The following is a 21,823-nucleotide window of genomic DNA, read 5'->3' on the forward strand; positions in this document are numbered from 1 at the left end:
CCAAGGACTGGGACAGACGGATTGTTAGCTTTAAGCCAGAGGGAAAAGCCCAATGCCCAACATCTGGCAATAGAAAATACAGTCTTTCTAGATGGTCCCTGGCTGGCACTTTAACCTGTAAGCAGTGTCTTAATGTTTGCACAAATCTCCATAATGTCAACTCATACTGTAGCATAATCAAAGTTTTTACTTATATATTGAAAGATTTAAAATTTTTTTATAAAAAGAGAAATATTTAGAACTTAATCAAAATTAGACTAAGGGTTTGTATGTCATAGAAGCATATTAATTTATGAAATAAAACATTATGTCTATAGAGTCATAGGTTTTTATGTCTATATAGTTATAAATTCTAAATACTAAGTCCCAGTGATTGTAAATAGAGATTCCCTCCTTGAACACTTGTTTGTTAAACTTGTCATTTTAAAAATGATATAAAAATCAATGTTAATAAATTCTTTAATAAAAAAGAGAAATATTTCTAAGTCCTAATGCACTGTTAGTAATCCATCATTATTATTTTTGGTTAGAACATAGCCTAGTTCAGAAATTTTTAGTAGAAACTCAGTTTAAATCTCAACTTGGGGTGTAAAAATAGCTGTGTGTAACTAATTAGGACAAGTGCAGGCTTAAAAAATTCAACTCAAAAAAGCACTGTGTGACTACAGATGTGAGCAGTGGTCACTTATACCAAAGCCTGAGGTTGCTGGAAGTGTCAGACTCAGAGGATCTGACCCAATGGGCCAGACCATGAATGTCTTTAAAACCAGGGTCTAGAACTAAGGGTGATGTTGGTTCCTTTTTACTTTTTATAAGATAAACTAAATCCAAGTTTTTTTCTGCCACTTAACACAGGTCCTGAAAAATCATAGGTTAGCACTTGTATTGAACACTGACTTGTTTGTGAATGTGGATGAAACACCTTTCAGGGTTTAGTGCCATGGCGATTTCTAAATGGCTGATGCTTCCCCCTATTGTTGTCTAATAACAGAAATGATTGAATATAATCATGTAGATTTGAATCAGGTAATAATCTGTAGAAAACTTAAGCTTAGGTATATCTATGAGGCAAAGGCTATGACTCATGTAAGTACTCTTAAAAAATCGAGAGCTTGTCTCCCCATTAACCAGTAATAATGTATTACTGATACCTTAGAAGATAGTCCCAGGAGGAATTCCGTTGAAGCAGTCTTATGGAAGATGCAACCATGTCTATGCTCATCAAGACTAGCACGTTTGTTTAATCTTCCCATAATGAGCTAAATAAGATCAGAAAGTCATTAGTAGTCAAAGCCTTTATTATTATGATTATACACACAAGCCTAGAAATGGTACTTTTTCCCAAAGGACCTGTCAGCCCATCCATTATTGGTTACCATCATACTAATAGACAAGCTCCATTTTCCACAGAATAAAACTGTAAGGATTGCAGGTCGTTGGGTAGTTCAATTTCTTTGCCCGGCATCTAAAGTGAGAACCAAGGGGATGTGAGTAAGAAAGCTATGACCAGCTATGCTGCTCTCTGTGCTGCGCCCAACCATGGGTAGTGTGTCGGGTACTCTTGAAACCATTTGATGGCACATGTCACTCATAGGGACTTACTTTGAGACTCTCGTAGGACAGCAGAATTTCTGACACAGGAACTTTGAGAAGCCGTGACAGCAGTCCCTTCACCTGTCATGGAGTCTGTCAAAGGAAGAATCACAGCTCCCTGTTATCTGAGTAAGCTGGGCTTTCCTGGCCCATGTGTCATTTGAAATGGAACCAATGTCTGACTCCAGTGGCACGGAGAAGGCGTGCACCTGCACCCCACTTCCACATCTCTCAATCTGAGGAAATGAGAAGGGCTCTCCGAGCTTCCTTGGTCAGCTCTGTCACCCGAGAGCCTGGACCCCAGCCTTGGAGGGGAAGCTAAGAGTACAGCAAGATCCCAATACACACCCTCCTGCCTTCCTGAGAGAGCTGTCCTGAGAGAGACACACACACACCCCTACACACCTACACACCTGCTAGCCCCTTGTGAATGAAACCAATGTGAGCAAATGCCTTGGTCTGTTCAGAACACACAAGAATCTCTTTCCAAAGGTGGGTTGCAGTGAATAGTGGATATTTTAATTATAAATCAATTTCTTTGAAGCTTTAACTCGTGATACAGCAGTAGTATGGTGTACCCACAGATACTGTAATGGAGTCAAATATTTTTCTATCAGATCATTTTTGTACAAGCTGTTTTTATGGAACTTGGGATAAATAAATGTTTATTTTAGAATAAAAAAACAAACAAAACTTCCAAAGTAAAATGTACTGAAAATTATAGTCTATCACAATACTTGTGACCCAATATAAATAAAGTGATGAAACATGCACCATAGTATTTTATGTGACTTAATAGCTGAAAGAAAAAGGATTATATAACAACAAAAAATGAAATACTGCAATACTAGAGACTATTGAGTCAACCTTATCATTGATGCTTGGACTAATCCTAAGATTGGGGCAATTTATATATGTAGTGTATGCCAACTCTGAACCCTGAGTATATTAACTTGATGATTAATATGTAGTAGGACTACACCTTGCACATGTGTATAAGTCTGGAAAGGTAAGTGAGGAAGCTGGTTTCTGCAGTGGAACTTCATTTGGGTTATCTTTTGGTCCAGGGGCAGGGACTGGTGCCAGGGTAAAAGAATGAACTGCAGGATTTGCAACACAACCCACATGTTCCCTTTCCCTAAAGATAAGAAATCAACGTTCCACAGGTGCCCTAAGCAGATGGACTACAGTCCAGCCAGCATCTAGAAACTCAGGGCAGAGTAGAGTCCATAGTCTGTTCAAATGAATGGATACTGTGCAGTGTTTTCTCAAAAATGTGGTCCTTATTTATTCATGAAGAGCCTGCAAGCTTGAGACCCTCCTCTAAATGCAGAAACAGCTGATAGGTTTCAATTCAAAGCACTTTTTGTGTGGTGACCTTATGTGTGAACTCAGGAACTCTCACTTGGAAGCAGGCACTCTACCCACTTCAGCCTCACCTTCAGCCACATGCAATGGTAAGTGAAGATTGTTCAGTTCTCTACATGTCCTTAGTGGCTGCAAAACCATCATTTTCCCTATACATGCTGTGTGGCACTTAGTTCTGACTCATAGACTGCCTGCAACAACCCCTTCCCCACCCCCCCCACTATCCCAGCTTAGTACTTCAGTACCAAGTAGATTGAAAAAGTAAAGACTAAAGTTGTAAAACATACAGTTACAACAAAATCATACCATTCCAAGTATTAGAAAGTCAGCCAGCTTCCTGTGGCTCACACCTGTAATTCTAGTATTCAAGAGACTGAAACCTAGGAAGCTATGGCTCAAAGCCAGGCCAGAGAGAAATGTCTGAGAGAGTCTATCTCTGATTAACTAGCAACAAAAAGCTAAACTGGGTGTGACTGCCATAAGCTTTTGCCATATGGTTAGAGTTATTACCAGTGATGCACATTTTAGAAAAAAAACTACATAACCTGGCGTTAGTGGTTCAGCCCCGTAATCCTAGCTACTCAGGAGGCTGAGATCTGAGGATCAAGTTTCAAAGCCAGCCGGGCACAAAAGGACCTGAAACTTTTTATCTCTAATTAACCTCTAGAAAATGGAAATGGGGCTTGGCTCAAGAGTGGGGAGGTAGCCTTGAGCTGAAGAGCTCGGGGCCAACGTCCAGGCTTCCCCATGACCCACAAAAAGAAGAAAAACAATTATATATAAATGAAATCATATCAGTGTCCTTCAGTAAATATTGCTTTTAGTTAGGTCCTAGAAGATGGAAGGAAAATTCTGAATGGAATATCTTTGGGGGTAGAAAAACCCCAATCCTAGGTAGATAGAGGATAGAAAACTCAGTGTCTTGATGAATACTATTTACTCACTATACATTTGTGGAATAAATGACTGAATGAGTGACTACATATGAGGTATTCACAGATGAAAAAAAAAGCAGAGAGCCACATACCCAAGATAAACGGCTCCTTCCCAAATGCGAGGCGGCACAATGGCTTTGTGTGGAAGATGGCCATTCAAAAACTTAACCACTATCCAGATCTGCCAAGGGCTCTAACACCTGTGGAGTGTCTACTTCACGGCTATGACTTCCCCACATCCTGCACAGAGAAAGAGGACATGAGAAAAAGTAGGGGATTTGAGAGGAGACAGAACAATGCTAACATGAGTTGGTGGCATTCGCCAAGAGAGGAGGGGATGCAGGTCCTGGAGACCTAGGACTTCTTCATGCTGTCTGTATTCTTCCTTCCTCTTCTCTTTCACCTTCTCAGGGGAATTTCCATTTCCCAGGGAACTCTGAAACCTGGGTCTGATGAAGTTTTTTTTGTAATGAGATGAAAAATTGGGGTTTGTTGCAATCTGTGTATAGGGGAAATGAGGGTCACTTGCTTCCTAAGAGGGATTCCCTACGTAGACAAGGCTGGTCCCAAGTTGATGATCCTCGTGTCTCAACCTTGCAAACACTGGGATCCCAGCAGGGTACCACCATACTAGGCTTATGTTCCTACTGACCACTTTCCCCTGAATGGTACTGACCAATCACAACTCCTCATCACTCTTCTCTCCCCACCCCCCCCTACCATTTCCCACATAAGAGCAGTCAGCATTGCTAGAACGAATCACTCTGCAAGGCAAAGTGTCTATGAGACAGACGCTCCTAAGAATCAACTTCAAGAGTTCTCAGTACCATCCCAGCAATTCCAGTTTCTTTAGCTTATTCACCCTTCCATTCTTTACAATTAGTTCCTCAAACTTTTTCTGCATCTGAACAATCACAACATATTTTTGGTGTTGAGCTTACTAGGTCTTTTTCTGACGCAAATATTGACAACAGCAATAACAAACCTCTCCTTTCACATTTTCTTCCCGCATACCTATTAGGTTCAGTTAAAATAAGAATTTGAGTTCTTCTGTAAGTATAAATCTGTTAGATTAATGCTGGGTGCTGGAGGCGCATACCTGCAATCCTAGCGCAATCTTAGCTACTGAGCAGGATAAAATCTAAGGATCTCCATTTCAAGCAAGCTCAGGCAGACAAATCCAACATAGCAGCAAAAAGCCACACGTTGAGGTGCGGCTCAGGTATAAAGTGCCAGCTTTGAGCAAAAAATCGAAGTGAAAGTACAAGGTCCTTACTTTTAGACCCTTCTAACACATGCACACACACACACACACACACACACACACACACACACACACACACACACACAATAGGTCAGTTATGGCATATTAAATAATATTTTATGGGCAAAGTTATATGTTATTTGTTAAGGTATAACTTGAACATGAGAACAGACTGGAACCTTTCCAAAATGATGAGATGTTAGGTTGCAGGCCTGGCAGTTCCATTGTTTCTTGGGCACAGCTGTCTGTGGCACAGACAGCTCGGTCACACCAGCAGGACTGCAGAGGTGTAAGTGCCTACAGTGGAGTGGAGATGTCCCCAGGGGAATCACAGCAGCACTACTCCAATGAGGAAACAGTGCAAGAAGCAAAGAGGAGCAGGAAACTTAAAAAACTTCCCCAGAAACTATAGGCAAACAGGAACTGAATAAAGGGTTCTTTTTGAATTGGGTATTTTACATACATTTTAATATATCTATTTACATTTGAGAGGTATATATATAATTGTATAAAATATTTACTATTCCAGGCAGGCACTGGCATCTTAGACCTATAATCTTCGCTACACAGGAGGCTGAGATCTAAGGAATGTTGTTCCAAGGCAGGAAGTCTGTGAGATTCTTTTGTTTGCCTGTCCTAGGGCTTGAACTCATGGCCTGGTACTGTTCTTGGACACTTTTCCTTTTCTTTTTCATATATTTTTATTGTAATTAATAGAAGGGTTACATTATATTCACCAGATAGAAGGTGCATTACTTCACATACATTAATACCCTTTCTCATATCTTGGTCCCCATTTCCCTCCAACCACCCCCGCCCCTCAACTTGTTTTCCCTCCTTCCCTATCCAATTTCAAATAACCAAATACACATATATACATTATATCGGATAACAAGGTGAAATACTGTAACAATATGAGATAGCCAAGGGACAGCAAAAGAGATGAGAGATAACATAGTACATTAACGACAACAATCACTGATTATATGGCTTTTGTTTCTATGTCCTGGAGGTCCTTTCATTTAGCATCATTCTGTATGGCCTTATGTATCTAGGTTTTGTTCTATTGTAAATCCCTGCTAGCAGAGCCCAAAGCTTCTACTGATTATGACAAATGAGGGAAACCATTGAGCCTAAATTCCTTTGAGTCTGGCTGACTTCATTTACTATGATTTTTTCTAAGTCTTTCCATTTCCTTACAAATGAGGCGATGTCGTTCTTTTTGACAGCAGCATAGAATTCCATTGTGTATAAATACCACATCTTGTTGATCCACTCATCAATTGAGGGACATCTGGGTTGGTTCCATATCTTTGTTATGGCAAATAGTGCTACAATGAACATCTTGTGCTAGTGGATTTAGTATGTCCTTGTTTCTGGACAATTGGGTAAATGCCAAGGAGTGGAATTGCTGGGTGATAGCGGAGTTCTATGTTTAGTCTTTTCAGAACCTGCCATACACATTCCATAGTGTTTGAACGAGTTTGCACTCCCACCAACAGTGTAGTACTGATCCCTCCTGGGCACAACCCCACCAGCATCTGTTGTTATTAGATTTCTTTTTTTTTGTTTTGTTTTCTTTTCTTTTTTTTATTGTAATTAGTAAAAGGGTTACATGACATTTGCCAGATAGAAGGTGCATTAATTCACATACATTGATACCTTTTCACATGTCTTGGTACCCGTTTCCCTACCCCCCAACACCCCCTAACCGTCTTGGTTTTCCCCCTTCCCTATCAAATTTCAAATATCCAAATACAAATAAATTCAATATATCAGATAACAAAGTGAGATACTATACCAATATGAGATAACCAAGGGACAGCAAAGGAGATGAGAGACAACATAGTACATTAAGGACAACAATCATTCATTATATGGCTTTTGTTTCACTATCCTGGAGGTCCTTTCAATTAGCTTCACATTATATGTCCTTATGTATCAAGATTTTGCTCTATTGCAAATCTCTGCTAGGAGAGCCCAAGGTTTCTACTGATTATGACAAATGAGGGAAACCATTGAGCCTAAGTTCCTTTGAGTCTGGCTTACTTCACTTAATATGATTTTTTCCAAGTCTTTCCATTTCCTAACAAATGGGGCAATGTCATTCTTTCTGACAGCAGCATAGAATTCCATTGTGTACAAATACCACAACTTGTTGATCCACTCATCAACTGAGGGACATCTAGGTTGGTTCCATATCTTTGCTATGGTGAATAGTGCTGCAATGAACATTGTTGTGCTAGTGGGTTTAGTCTGTCCTTGTTTCTGGATGGTTGGGTAAATGCCAAGTAGTGGAATTGCTGGGTCATAGGGGAGTTCTATGTTTAGCCTTTTGAGGCACTGCCACACTGCTTTCTATAGTGGGTGGACGAGTTTGCACTCCCACCAACAGTGTAGTAGTGATCCCTTCTGGCCACATCCCCTCCAGCATCTGTTGTCATTCGTTTTCCTGATCCTGGCCATTCTAGCTGGAGTGAGGTGGAATCTTAGAGTTGTTTTGATTTGCATTTCTTTTATGACCAGAGATGTTGAGCATTTATTCATGTGTCTATAGGCCATTTTTGTTTCTTCTTCAGAGAAGACTCTCTTTAAGTCTTTGGCCCATTTTTTAATGGGATGGTTGTTACTTTGGAGGTTAGTTTTGAAGTGATTCAATTTTTTGAATTGTTGATATATTTTAGATATGAGGCCTTTGTCCGTTGTTTGGTTGGTGAAGATCTTCTCCCACTCTGTAGGCTTCCTGATTAGTTTAGTAGCTATGTCCTTTGCCATGCAAAAGCTCTGCAGTTTAATGCAGTCCCACTTATCCAGCCTTTCTCTGATTTGTTGTGATTCTTGGTCCTTATTAAGAAAGTTTCGACCTGTGCCAAGAAGGCCTAGTGTATCTCCTATTCCTTCCTGTAGAGTTTTCAGTGTGTCAGCTTTTACCTCCAGGTCTTTGATCCATTTGGAGTTAATTCTAGTGCAAGGTGACAAAGAAGGATCCAGCTTTAGTTTTCTGCAGGTGTTTAACCAGTTCTGCCAGCACAACTTGTTGAAGAGGCTGTCTTTCTTCCAATTTTTTTGGCTCCCTTGTCAAAGATTAGGTGGCCATAGGTCTGTGGTTTAATATCTGGGTCCTCAGTTCTATTCCATTGGTCTTCAGGCCTGTTCCTGTGCCAGTACCAAGCTGTTTTGAGAATTATAGCTCTGTAATAGAGTCTAAAGTTTGGAATTGAAATTCCTCCAGCGCTGTTCTTTCTGCTAAGTAGTGTTTTTGCTATACGGGGTCTTTTATTATTCCATATGAAATTTTGGATTGCCTCTTCTATTTCTTTAAAGAATGACATGGGGATGTTGATGGGTATTGCATTGAATTTGTAGATAGCTCTTGGCAAGATTGTCATTTTCACAATGTTGATTCTTCCAATCCAGGAGCATGGGAAGTTTTTCCATTTCCTTAGTTCTGCTTTAATTTCCTTTTTTTGGGTTTTAAAGTTTTCGTCAAAAAGGTCCTTTACATTCTTAGTTAAGCTAATTCCTAGGTACTTTATTTTCTTTGAGGCTATTGTGAAAGGAGTTTCTTTCCTGATTATTGCCTTGTTCTTCTCACTGTTGGCATAAAGGAAGGCAGTTGATTTTTGAGGGTTGATTTTATAGCCTGCTACTCTTCCAAAGCTTTGGATCAGCTCAAGGAGCTTGGGAGTAGAGTCTATAGGATTCTTTAAATACAGAATCATGTCATCTGCAAAGAGGGATAGTTTTATTTCCTCTTTCCCTACTTGGATCCCCTTTATGCTTGCTTCTTGCCTTATTGCACTGGCTAGGAATTCTAGTACTATGTTATTATTCCCTCGTTATTAGATTTCTTTTTTTTTTTGGCCAGTCCTGGGCTTAAGCTCAGGGCCTGAGCACTGTCCTTGGACTTTCTCAAGGCTAGAGCTCTACCACTTGAGCCTCAGCACCACTTCCGGCTTTTTTCTATGTATGTGGTACCGAGGAATCGAACCCGGGTCTTCATGCATGCTAGGCAAGCACTTTAACCACTAGGCCAAACTCCCGGCCGTTATTAGATTTGTTAATCATGGCCATTCTAACTGGAGTGAGGTGGAATCTTAGAGTTGTTTTGATTTGCATTTCTTTTATGGCTAGAGATGTCGAACATTTCTTCATGTGTTGGACACTTTTTCTTAAGGCTAGTGCTCTTCCACTTGAGTCACAGTGCTACTTCTGGTTTTTTGTAAGTATGTGGTACTAAGGAATCAAACTCAGGGCCTATCTCTCTAATGAGAGATACTAGCCAACAGGATCCAGAAACAAATTTTAAAAATCATACACTATGATGAAGTAGGCTTCATCCCACATATGCAAGGCTGGTTTAACATTCGCAAATCAATCAATGTAATACATCACATCAATAGAGCTAAGGATAAGAATTATATGATAATTTCTCTGGATGCGGAGAAGGCATTTGACAAAATACAACATCCATTCATGTTGAAAGCTCTAGAAAAAATAGGAATAAGAGGTACATTCCTTAAAATAATTAAAGCCATATATGATAAACCTACAGCCAGTATTATACTAAATGGTGAAAGGTTGGAACTATTTACCTTAAAATCAGGAACTAGACAGGGATGCCCATTCTCTCCACTGCTCTTCAATATAGTGCTGGAACCCTTAGCCAGAGCAATAAGGCAAGAAAAGGACATCAAAGGGATCCACATAGGGAAAGAAGAAATTAAACTATCCCTATTCGCAGATGACATGATCCTCTACCCGAGTGACCCAATAAGCTCCACTCCCAAACTCCTAGAATTAATAAACTACTTTAGCAAAGTGCAAAAGTAAGTAGCCTTCTTGTACAACAACAATATGCAAACAGAAGGCCAAATCAAGAAAATGACTCCAAAAGAATAAAATATTTAGGAATTAACCAAAGATGTAAAGGAATTATTTAATGAAAACTGTAAAAGCCTAATGAAAGAAATTAAAAAGGACACCAGGAAATGGAAAGACATCCCATACTCATGGGTAGGGAGATCCAATATAGTGAAAATGGCCATAATGCTAAAATTGATACACAAATTCATTGCAATCCCCCCAAAATCCCAAAGACATTCTTTACTGAAATAGAAGATACAATCCAAAGGTTCTTAAGGAACAAGAAAAAACCTAGAATAGCCAAAACAATTCTAGGCAAAAAGAACAATGCAGGTGGTATTACAATACCAGACTTTAAATTCTACTATAGAATCATAATGACAAAACCAGCATGGTACTGGCACAAAAACAGACCAGAAGATCAGTGGAACAGAAGATCCAGAAATAGAGCCACATACCTATAGTCAACTTGTATTTGACAAAGGAGCCAAAGATATACAGTGGAACAAACACAGTCTATTCAATTATTGGTGCTGGCAAAACTGGGCAGCCACATGCCGAAAACTAAAAATTGACCCTAGCCTTTCACCATCAACAAGCATTAACTCAAAGTGGATCAAAGACCTCATCAGACTGGAAACTGTGAAACTTCTACATGATAGAGTAGGAGAGACGCTGGAACTCATAGGCATAGGAAAAGATTCCTGAACAGAATCCCAGGGTCACAACAGGTTGGAGAGAGACTGGATAAATGAGACTACCTAAAAATAAAGTTTCTGCACAGATAAAAGCATAGCCACAAAAGTAGAGAGATAGCCGACCAACTGGGAAAAGATATTTACCAATAATACATCAGACAAATGCTTAATATCCAGTATAGACAGGAGACTCAAGAAAGTAATACCCCCCCAAACACAACAAACCATTCAGTAATGGGCAAGGGAACTAAAGACAGGCTTATCAAAAGAAGAGATTACAATGGCAGAAAAGCATATGAGAAAATGTTCATCATCTATGGTCATAAAGAAAATGCAAATAAAAACAACCCTAAGATACCCCCTTACCCCCAACAAAAATGACCAAGGTTTTAACTCAGACAATGAGAGATGCTGGTGGGTTTGTGGAGAAAAAGAAACCCTACTGTATTGCTGGTGGGATTGTAAACTAGTTCAGCCACTCTGGAAAGCAATGTGGAGGTTTCTTATAGAACTGAAAATAGACCTTCTCTATGATCCCGCCATACCACTTCTGGACATCTACCCTGAACATCATAACCCAAGATATGATAAGGACACCTGCTCAGCTATGTTTATCTCTGCACTATTCACAATAGCCAGGCAATGGGAACAATCCAGATGCCCTACTTCAGATGAATGGATACAGAAAATGCGGTATATATACACAATGGAATTCTACATAGCCAACAGACAAGATAAAATAATGGCATTTGCAGGGAAGTGGATGAATCTAGAGCGAATCATGTTGAGTGAGACAAGTCAAGACCAAAGGAACAAAAGGCGCATGGTATCCTTAATATGTGGCCATTAGATCCAAATAGTACAAGAGACAGGATTCAATATTTGCATACCTAATGATATGGACATGGTATTGGGAATATAAACATAACTACATAGACATAAAACATATTTTATTACATAGGTTAGTATGTATCTAATATATAAACCCTTAGCCTAATTTTGATTATGTTCTAAAAACTATGTGCCAGTGATTGTGTATAGAGATTCCCGTCTTGAATATTTGTTTGTTAAACATGTCATTTGAAATATGATGTAAAAATTAATGTTAATAAATTTTTTAATAAAAAAAGTTGGAAAGAGGAAAGACCTGAAAAATCAGTCTAGCTTCCCAACGACCTTGGCTCCTTTCAGATGCTCTCTCCTTTGGCATGGGAAACCCTACCACACACTCCATATGACAGTTGGGGAGCACACCTGGTAGAAGGAGCCCTAAAGCTCACCTGCTGGCCCTGTGGATCAGGTGGCCCAGGCTCTCTAGTACAGAAGAAGGGGCAGCAGCCACCCAGGCCACCCAGCACTGCTGTCTACTGGTTAGTGTTTGTAGAGGTCCTGACAATGTGTGCTTCCCACCCCCTCAGAAAGAACAGAAAATAGCTGCATTAATGACTGCTTATCTCTCATTTCCTGCAGTGGGAGTAGGAAATGCTTCTTTTTTTCTTAATTACTATGTCAACCCTGCTTTACTAAAAGAAATCCCTGCTACAACACTGACTTTGTGACATACTGGAAACAAAACAAAAACAAAAGAAAGAAAACCTCCTGCTTACGAAAGTAGAGATGTGGCTCAGGTGGTAGAGTGCCAGTGTTGAGTGAAAAAGCCAAGTAAGTGCCCAAGACCCTGAGTTCACACCCCCATACTGGTACACACGTACACACGTGCACATGCCTGAGCACTTGCATTACACACACATTCACACACACACACATGCACGCACATGCACACACATCTAAACCATGTAATGTTTAAATCTATTTTGCTCTTTCAAAGCTCCACTTCTAAGAAGTCTCATGGACTTTCCTACCCAGGAAGGATCAAAACATGGTCTTTATAAATCAGACTCTTGATTAGCTAGAAAAACAGGCAGGGGCCTGTATTTTCTTGGCTCTGGTTTACCCAAAAGTGAAAACTTCCTTTCATATATGTGTTTTGTGTATATACACACAGACAGAGATGCATATATATATATATTAAATTATTCTTTGAGTGTGTGTGTCCACTTGTGGGCACACACATCTCATGGGCCTTGAACTCCTGGAGATGGTTATGTCCAAGAACGTTTTTTTCGTGAAAGCTAGCATCTATAACTTGAGCCACAGCACTACTTCTGGCTTTTTGGTGATTTAACTGTAAATAAAATCTCACATTTGGCATTTGCTGACTAACCAACCCTTTCCTCAGATTTCAGCCTAGAGAGAAGCTGGGGCTACCGATGTCGGATATTGGAATTTCTCTAAAGTTACTTTTAAGTGTATATTTACTTCTACTTGTAGAAGAATGATGTATTTTCTCATCTTCATTCTTCCATGTGCTACTTCCAAGACTACTGGTTTTCCATTGCCAGGTGCCAGGGACTCATACTAATTAATCCTAGAAACTTAAGGGGGTTGAGATCTCAGGACCTCAGTTCAAACTCAGCCCTGGTAGCAAATATAATGAACCAGCCAAAACCTGGAAATAGAGACAAAGGTCGAGGGAGGTCAAAGCTTAAATACCTACACAAAAAAAAGAAATGGTTATTGGTTTTCTTAACTTCTTATCTCAACCAGGTCTAACCAAAAGACATGAATTCAGCAATCAACTCCCAAGGGCTCACTACATATACAAACCAACAAAGGGGCTTGGGGTTGTTTTAAACAACATAAATAGGCTGCTATGATTATCTAATTGGGAGTTTAAAAAGAGCTGGAACAATTAATTCTGGAAAGTTTAATTCTGTTTTAAGTAACTTGAACACTTTCAGAAACCTATTAACTCATGTATATAGATAAATTTTGGTGTCATGAAGGAGCAGGCAAGATTAGTGCTATGCAAACACAACAAATTGAAGAAAGTTTGAAAAAAATGGGACTGCATAAAACTGCAGAGCTTCTGTATGTCAAAGGACATAACTAGCAAGATAAATAGAAAGCCCACAGAGAAAATCTTCACTAATCATACACCAAAGGCCTCATTTGTAAAATATACCTACAGCTAAAAAAGTTGAATCTCTCCAAACTCTCTCCAGAGAAATAACCAAAGCTAGTTCCCTAATAGTGTGACAGGGTAGTGTCACTTACCTAGTTCAGTTATATCTGATTGATGAGAACTTAAATGTTGGCTTGCCTAGCTGAGTGGAGAGGTTAGAGTGGGTTGGCGTTCTATTAAATAAAAGAGGAAATTGGATTTAATGGCTTGATTAGCATTTCCTGCCAGCTATTGCTTACTTATTTAATAAGCACTTAAGAAGAATCAATTATTATCTGGCATATTAAACAATGATCTTTAAGAAACAGAATTCAGCTCCTGCTCTTAAAGAAACACATGATATAATAAAGAAGATATCCATGAAAACAATGCTACGAAACAATGAAAGCTATGTTATATTGAAGCATGCTTACAAGGTGGTCTAAGGACAAGAAATAAAATACTATTGTATACATAAGAAAATAATGATTAGTATTGAAAAAAAAAGATGGGCCAAAGGCTTAAAAAGAGACTTCTCTGAAGAGGAAATAAGAATGGTCTATAGACACTTGAAAAAATGCTGGATATCTCTGGCCATAAAAGAAATGCAAAGCAAAACAACATTGAGATTCTACCTCACTCCAGTCAGAAGGGCCACGAACAAGAAATCTAATAACTAGCTATGTCCTTTGCCATACAAAAGCTCTGCAGTTTAATGCAGTCCCACTTATCCAGCCTTTCTCTGATTTGTTGTGATTCTTGGTCCTTATTAAGAAAGTTTCGACCTGTGCCAAGGAGGCCTAGAGTATCTCCTATTCCTTCCTGTAAAGTTTTCACTGTGTCAGCTTTTACCTCCAGGTCTTTGATCCATTTGGAGTTAATTCTAGTGCAGGGTGCAAAGAAGGATCCAACTTTAGTTTTCTGCAGGTGCTTAACCAGTTCTGCCAGCACAACTTGTTGAAGAGGCTGTCTTTCTTCCAATTTTTTTGGCTCCCTTGTCAAAGATTAGGTGGCCATAGGTCTGTGGTTTAATATCTGGGTCCTCAGTTCTATTCCAGTGGTCTTCAGGCCTGCTCTTGTGCCAGTACCATGCTGTTTTGAGAATTATAGCTCTGTAATAGAGTCTTAAATTTGGTATTGAAATTCCTCCTGCACTGTTCTTTCTGCTAATAAGTGTTTTTGCTATACAGGGTCTTTTATTATTCCATATGAAATTTTGGATTGCCTCTTCTATTTCTTTAAAGAATGACATTGGGATATTGATGGGTATTGCATTGAATTTGTAGATAGCTCTTGGCAAGATTGTCATTTTCATGATGTTGATTCTTCCAATCCAGGAGCATGGGAGGTTTTTCCATTTCCTCAGTTCTGCTTCAATTTCCTTTTTCAGGGTTTAAAAGTTTTCGTCAAAAAGGTCCTTTACATTCTTAGTTAAGCTAATTCCTAGGTACTTTATTTTCTTTGAGGCTACTGCGAAAGGAGTTGCTTTCCTGATTGTTGCCTCATTCCTCTCACTGTTGGCATAGAGGAAGGCAGTTGATTTTGAGGGTTAATTTTATAGCCTGCTACCCTTCCTAAGTTTTGAATCAGCTCAAGGAGCTTGGGAGTAGAGTCTATAGGATTCTTTAAATACAGAATCATGTCATCTTCAAAGAGGGATAGTTTTACTTCCTCTTTCCCTACTTGGATCCCCTTTATCCTTGCTTCTTGCCTTATTGCACTGGCTAGGAATTCTAATAATATGTTAAAGAGGAGTGGAGAGAGTGGGCATCCTTGTTTCATTTCTGATTTTAGATGCAATGGCTTTAGATTTTCGCCATTAAGTACAATGCTAGCTGTGGGTTTGTCATACACAGCCTTTATTATATTGAGGAATGTTCCATGGATTCCTAGTTTCTCCAGAGCTTTTAGCATAAAGGGGTGTTGGAACTTGTCAAATGAATTTTCTGCATCTATTGAGACAATTAGGTGATTTTTGTCCTTGTTCCTGTTGATGTGCTGAATTATATTAATTGATTTGCGTATGTTGAACCACCAACCATACAACGGACAAAGACCTCATATCTAAAATATATCTACAGCTCAAAAAATTGAATCACTCCAAAACTAATCTCCAAAGTAACAACCATCCCATTAAAAAATGGGCCAAAGACTTAAAGAGAGTCTTCTCTGAAGAAGAAACAAAAATGGCCTATAGACACATGAATAAATGCTCAACATCTCTGGTCATAAAAGAAATGCAAATCAAAACAACTCTAAGATTCCACCTCACTCCAGTTAAAATGGCCAGGATCAAGAAAACTAATAACAACAGATGCTGGAAAGGATGTTGCCAGGAGGGATCACTACTACACTGTTGGTGGGAGTGCAAACTCGTTCAACCACTATGGAAAGCAGTATGACAGTGCCTTAAAAGGCTAAACATAGAGCTTCCTTATGACCCAGCAATTCCACTACTTGGCATTTACCCAATTGTCCAGAAACAAGGACATACTAAATCCACTAGGACAACGATGTCCATTGCAGCATTATTCACCATAGCAAAGATATGGAACCAACCTAGATGTCCCTCAGTTGATGAATGGATCAACAAGATGTGGTATTTGTACACAATGGAATTCTATGCTGCTGTCAGAAAGAATGACATTGCCCATTTGTTAGGAAATGGAAAAACTTAGAAAAAATCATAGTAAATGAAGTAAGCCAGACTCAAAGGAACTTAGGCTCAATGGTTTCCCTCATTTATCATAATAAGTAGAAACCTTTGGCTCTACTAGTAGAGATTTGCAATAGAGCAAAACCTTGATACATAAGGCCATATAGTATGAAGCAAATTGAATGGACCTCTAGGATATTGAAACAAAAGCCATATAATGAATGATTGTTGTCCTTAATGTACTATGTTATCTCTCATCTCTTTTGCTGTCCCTTGGTTATCTCATATTGTTACAGTATCTCACTTAGTTATCTGATATATTGGATATATTTGTATTTGGTTACTTGAAATTGGATAGGGAAGGGGGGAAAACCAAGATGGGGGTGGGGGAGGGTAATGGGGACCATGACATGTGAAAGGGTATCAATGTATGTGAATTAATGCACCTTCTATCTGGCAAATATCATGTAACCCTTTTATTAATTACAATAAAAATATTTTAAAAAAAGGAATCTAATAACAACAGATGCTGGCAGGGATGTGGCCCGAGGGATTGCTACTACACTGTTGGTGGGAGTGTAAACTTGATCAACCACTATGGAAAGCAGTATGGTGATTCCTCCTCATAGAGCTCCCCTGTGAACCAGCAATTTCATTCCTTGGTGTTTATCCAATGATCCAGAAACAAGGACATACGAAAGCCACTAACACAAGGATGTTCAATGCAGCACCATTTACCATATTGATAAGGAACCAACCCAGATGCACCTCAGTAGATAACTGGATCAAGAAGATGTGGTACTTATACACAATGGAATTCTATGCTGCCATCAGAAAAAATGACATCACCCCATTTGTAAGGAAAAGGAAAGACTTAGAAAAAATCATAGTAAGTAAAGCAAGCCAGACTCAAAGGAACATAGGCTCAATGATTTCCCTCATTTGTCATAATCAGTAGAAGCCTTGGGCTCTCCCAGCAGAGATTTACAATAGAACAAAACCTAGATACATAAGGGCATATAGTATGATACTAAAGGAAAGGGCCTCCAGGATATAGAAACAAAAGCCATATAATGATTGCTGTCCTTAATGTACTATGTTATCTCTCATCTCTTTTCTTGTCCCTTGGTTATCTCCTATTGTTACAGTGTTTCACCTTGTTATCTGATATATTGTATATATGCTTATTTGGTTATTTGAACTAGGAAATGGGGGAAAACAAGACGAGGGAAGGGGGTCAGGGAGGGAAATGAGGACCAAGACATGAGAAAGGGTATCCATGTTTGTGAAGTACTGCACCTTCTGTCTGGTAAATATAATGTAACCCTTTTATCAGTTACAATAAAAAATATATGGAAAAAAAGTAGATGGAAAAAAATATGAAGTAAGCCAGACCTAAAGGAACATAGGCTCAATGGTTTTCTTCATTTGTAATCATTAGTATACATCTAGGACTCTTCTAGCAGAGGATTACAACAGCACATAACTTATATAAGGTCATGGAGGATGAAACTAAGAGAACGAATCTCTAAGATATGGAAACAAGATCTTTATCTTGTGTGATTGTTGTTCTTAATGTACTATGTTATTTCACTTCTCCTTTGTGGCTCCCTTTGGTTAATTTCATGTTGTTACTATGTCTGACTTTGTTATCTGATATTTTGTATATGTTTATTTGTTTATTTGAAATAAGGGAAGGTGGAAACAAAATTGGAAGGGGCAGGAGAAGGGAAATGGGGACAAAAACATGAGAAGGGCTATCAATGTGTGAGAAGTATGCCCCTACTATAAGCCGAATGCAGCTATAAGCACTCTATAAATTACCTCGACAATAATTTTTTTTAAGTTTTAAAAAAGATTAATGCTATACAAAAACAAATGGTTAAGTAAGAAAAGAGGTGTTATATGTAACTTTCAATTTTCTTATAGCTTCAATCAGGATATAGAAAAACAAGAGGAGTAAATTTTATTTATTCAAGAAATAATATTGAATGTTTTACAGTCAATTTCACTGAGATGTGCGCTATTTTATAGCTCTTTTATCATTTTGGATTCTCCTTTCAGGATTACAATTCTGTACTGATTTGAAAATTGGTTTGCAATTACACCGTGTCCCCATTTGTGAAACTCCCATACTTTCTGTTTTCCAAATATGCCTCATTAGGAATCCTCTCCTGTTTTCTACACTTTTTCCTATTTGCTCATCTTAATATCCTTGTAGTGGCATTTTATTTGTCAAACAAGAAAACTGGCTACTAATATTACAATTTTGCACATTTTGAAAATGTGATTGGCTGTATAGCCAATGTGCCACCATAGCATACAAAGTGATTAATATCATGAGTACAACACTGCAGTGTAATAGTTTTATATAAAAATGAAGGTAATATGAAATCAAGATACTACCACATTACTATTCTTCTATTAAATAATTACCATCAGTGTTATCAAATAGCCCAAGCCTACAGGCTCTTGGTGGGGTTGCATAGCAGGCAGCAGCGGCACAGGAGGCTTTGCCGTGGGGTTCTCCAGGGGCCCAGGCGCCTTAGGTTCTCCAGGAACAGGTGCCAAGTTTTCTTCAAGACACACGCCTTCCAACTCTCCCTGGACCTCCCTGACTTCCATCTTCAGGGGCCCTGAGAGGTCTGAGGGGGCTTGGGCAGCAGGGGCTGGGGAGGCTGCCAGCATCTTGTCCTGGCACTCTGTGCCCTCCCCTGCAAGGCACAGCAGCAGCTCCTGCAGCTCCTTCTTCTTCTTCCTCTTCTCCTGGGACAGCTGGCTCACACAATCGTCTTTTTCCTGACACAGCTTCTCCAGGACTCCCATCTGCTCTTTGTAGGAAACGATGGTCTCTTCCAGGGCACTCACATGCTGTGCCAGCTGGCTGCAGCGACGCTGGAGGTCATCCATTGCACTCTGGCCATCAACCTGGGTGGCCAGGTGTTCGGGGAAGCAGATCTTCAGCTTCTTGGGTGCCTGCGTGTCCTGCTTCCTCTTCCCAAACAGACCAGGGATCCAGCACTTGGGGAAGATGGCCTGGCCCTCCAGATTTCTCTGCCACTGGGCTGCCAGCTGACTCAGGCAACCACAGCGGGCCTGCTGCTCCTGCAGCTGCCTGCAGAGCCTCGCCTTCTTGCACTCTGCAATGGACAGTGCTTCCTCGTAAAAATCACACATGCTTTGGGGGTTGTCCATGTCCTCGGGGACAGTCCCATCAGGGTCAGTTGCTTCTTCACCCTTGTCTTCTTCTCTACCCAGGCCTCCTACTTCCCTGGGAAAAACCAGGGAGCTCAGCTGGGCCCGCAGCTGCGCATTCTCATGTTTGGTGGCTTCCAGCACTGCAGAGTGTCCTGGAACTTGTCCCTCTCCATCTGGGCCAGCATCTTGCTCTGCACCTGCTCCTGCTGCAGCTGCTCCAGCAGGTGGGTCTGCCTCAGCAGGTGCTGCTGCAGGGCCTCCTTCTCGGAGCTCAGCTGCTGGCTGGAGGCCCTGTGCTGTTCTCGAGTGGCTATGAGCTCCTGCATCTGGGCCAGGTACTTGTCACGCAGATCCTGCAGATCTTCAGCCACTTGGCTCTGCAACCCAACGATCTCTTTGTCTTCTCTCAACTTCTCCTCCAGCTTGGCCAGCTTCTCCTGCAGGGTTGTCTTCTCCTGCTGCTCTGCGTGCCAGGAGGCTGGCCAGCTCCTCCTTCTCAGCTCTCAGCATCTGCAAGGCATCCTGCAGCTGGCCCAGCTGTTCCTTGAGCTCTCGGTTGAGCACCAGGGTGCATCTCATAGTCTCATGCTCCTTTTCCATTGTCTTCAGGATCTTGCAAAGATCCTCGGCATGTTGATCCCACTCTTCAACCTTCTCCAGAATCCACAGCCGCTGCTGCTGCTCCAGGTGCTGGAGACTAAGGCTGTGGTTCTCCTCCATGTGCTTGTGAAGCTGCTCCTGCATGTTCTTGAGCTCCTGCTGCCACTGCAGGGCCTGGGCCTGGAGCTGCTGCTCAGCCTCACATGGGCCTGCGGGGGGCTGCTGGGGTTGCAGCTCTGACAGCTGCTTTTTCAGCTCCACCAGCCTGCTCTCCAGCTCCCCCACCTGCCCCAGCCCCTGCTCCTTCTCCTCTCTCAGCTGGCTCACCTGTTCTGCCAGCTGCTGGACCTTCTCCTGCCCCGTGCACCTCTCCACCCTCAGGTCCTCTGCAAAGGTGTCTCTCTCCAACTGCAATGCTCTCACCATCTCTCTCATGTGGTTGAGTTGACTTTCCAACGCTGCCAGCTCCTCTAGTGCCTGCTGGCCCTCGTGCACTTGGATCTTCATGGCGGCCTTCTCGGTCAGGAGCTCTTCCAGCCTCTCCTGTAGCTCTGTGTTCTCGTCCTCCAGGTCTTCACAGCATCTGGCCTTCGCCTGGAGCTGCAACTTCACACGGTTCAGGGGTTTCAGGAGCTCTATGTTGTTCTGCTCGGCCTCCATCTGCTTGGTGGAGTCTGCAGACGAGGTCATCTCTAGCTCTGCCACGCGCTGCTCTGCAGCCTGCAGGCTGCTGTTGAGACTCTCCTGTTCCAAAGATCTTTCACTGGCCACCTGCTGCATGTGGGCCAGAGCAGACTGCAAATCCCATTTCTCTGAACTCAGCATCTGTATGCACAGCTTCTGCTGCTCCAGCTCTGCTCTCAGGGCTTCCTGCACACAGGCCATCTTCTGGTTCTCCTCCCTCTGTTGATCCTGCAGGTCTTCCTTCTCCTGGTTCAGTTGTTGGATGTCACTGTACAGCTGCTGGATGTGTGTGGTGCTGGAGTCCAGGGCAAGCACCAGGTGCTGGCATTGCCTTTCCAGGTCCTCGGTGTGACTGTGACCTGTGACCTCCTTGCCCCTAGCAGCTGTGACTGTGCCCCTTGGAGGAGGAGGACGCAGGGTGTGCGTGGTCTTGGGCTGCCCCCTTGAGTACAGGACAGTCCCTGACAATGGTTGTCTTGGGTTTACCTCCCTCTTTAGTGTTCTTCTTGTTCTTGGATGCTGCAGGTCTATCAGGATGATTTCTCTGCTGGTATTCCTGCAGTATTTTCCTTCCTGCAGCTACCTTTTTTCTTCTACTCTGCTCAGACATCCCAGCACTGGGACGGCAAAGGTGTGGGGGCCACATTCCCAGGCTCTAAACTCCACTCACTTCTCACAATCACTAATAACTCTGTCTACCTCCAACTCTATCTACAATGTCACCTGGATTCGCTCACTCACCACTCACCACCTCTACCTCCCTCAGCTCCTGTAGTGATGTGAGCTAATAGAGGGAATCTCAGTGCTACTGGGCAGCATGGAATGTGGGCGGAGCCTCAATTCTTGCATCCCATTGGTCAGAGAGAATCATGAAAAACTAGAGGCGTGGCCTGAGTCTTGTGATGCAGGCAAAATGCTAAAGACTCAATGACAGTTTCATTTGTAACCTACCCACTG

The 21,823-nt window shown here is 41.2% G+C and overlaps 1 protein-coding gene across 1 annotated transcript; it reads right to left on the minus strand.

The window, feature by feature from the left end:
- Window positions 1-4,060: 4,060 nt before the first annotated feature.
- On the minus strand, window positions 4,061-21,512 carry LOC150066284 (golgin subfamily A member 2-like). The gene is given in 6 exon segments (XM_090328999.1): window positions 4,061-4,136; window positions 4,724-4,800; window positions 18,821-19,719; window positions 19,722-20,052; window positions 20,054-21,280; window positions 21,282-21,512. Coding segments are annotated over 6 exon segments (2,841 nt in total).
- Window positions 21,513-21,823: the final 311 nt, after the last annotated feature.

The sequence above is a fragment of the Megascapheus bottae genome, chromosome 2 (genome assembly GCF_031878675.1).
Source record: "Megascapheus bottae isolate mThoBot1 chromosome 2, mThoBot2.hap1, whole genome shotgun sequence".
In the NCBI taxonomy this organism is placed as follows: domain Eukaryota; kingdom Metazoa; phylum Chordata; class Mammalia; order Rodentia; family Geomyidae; genus Megascapheus; species Megascapheus bottae.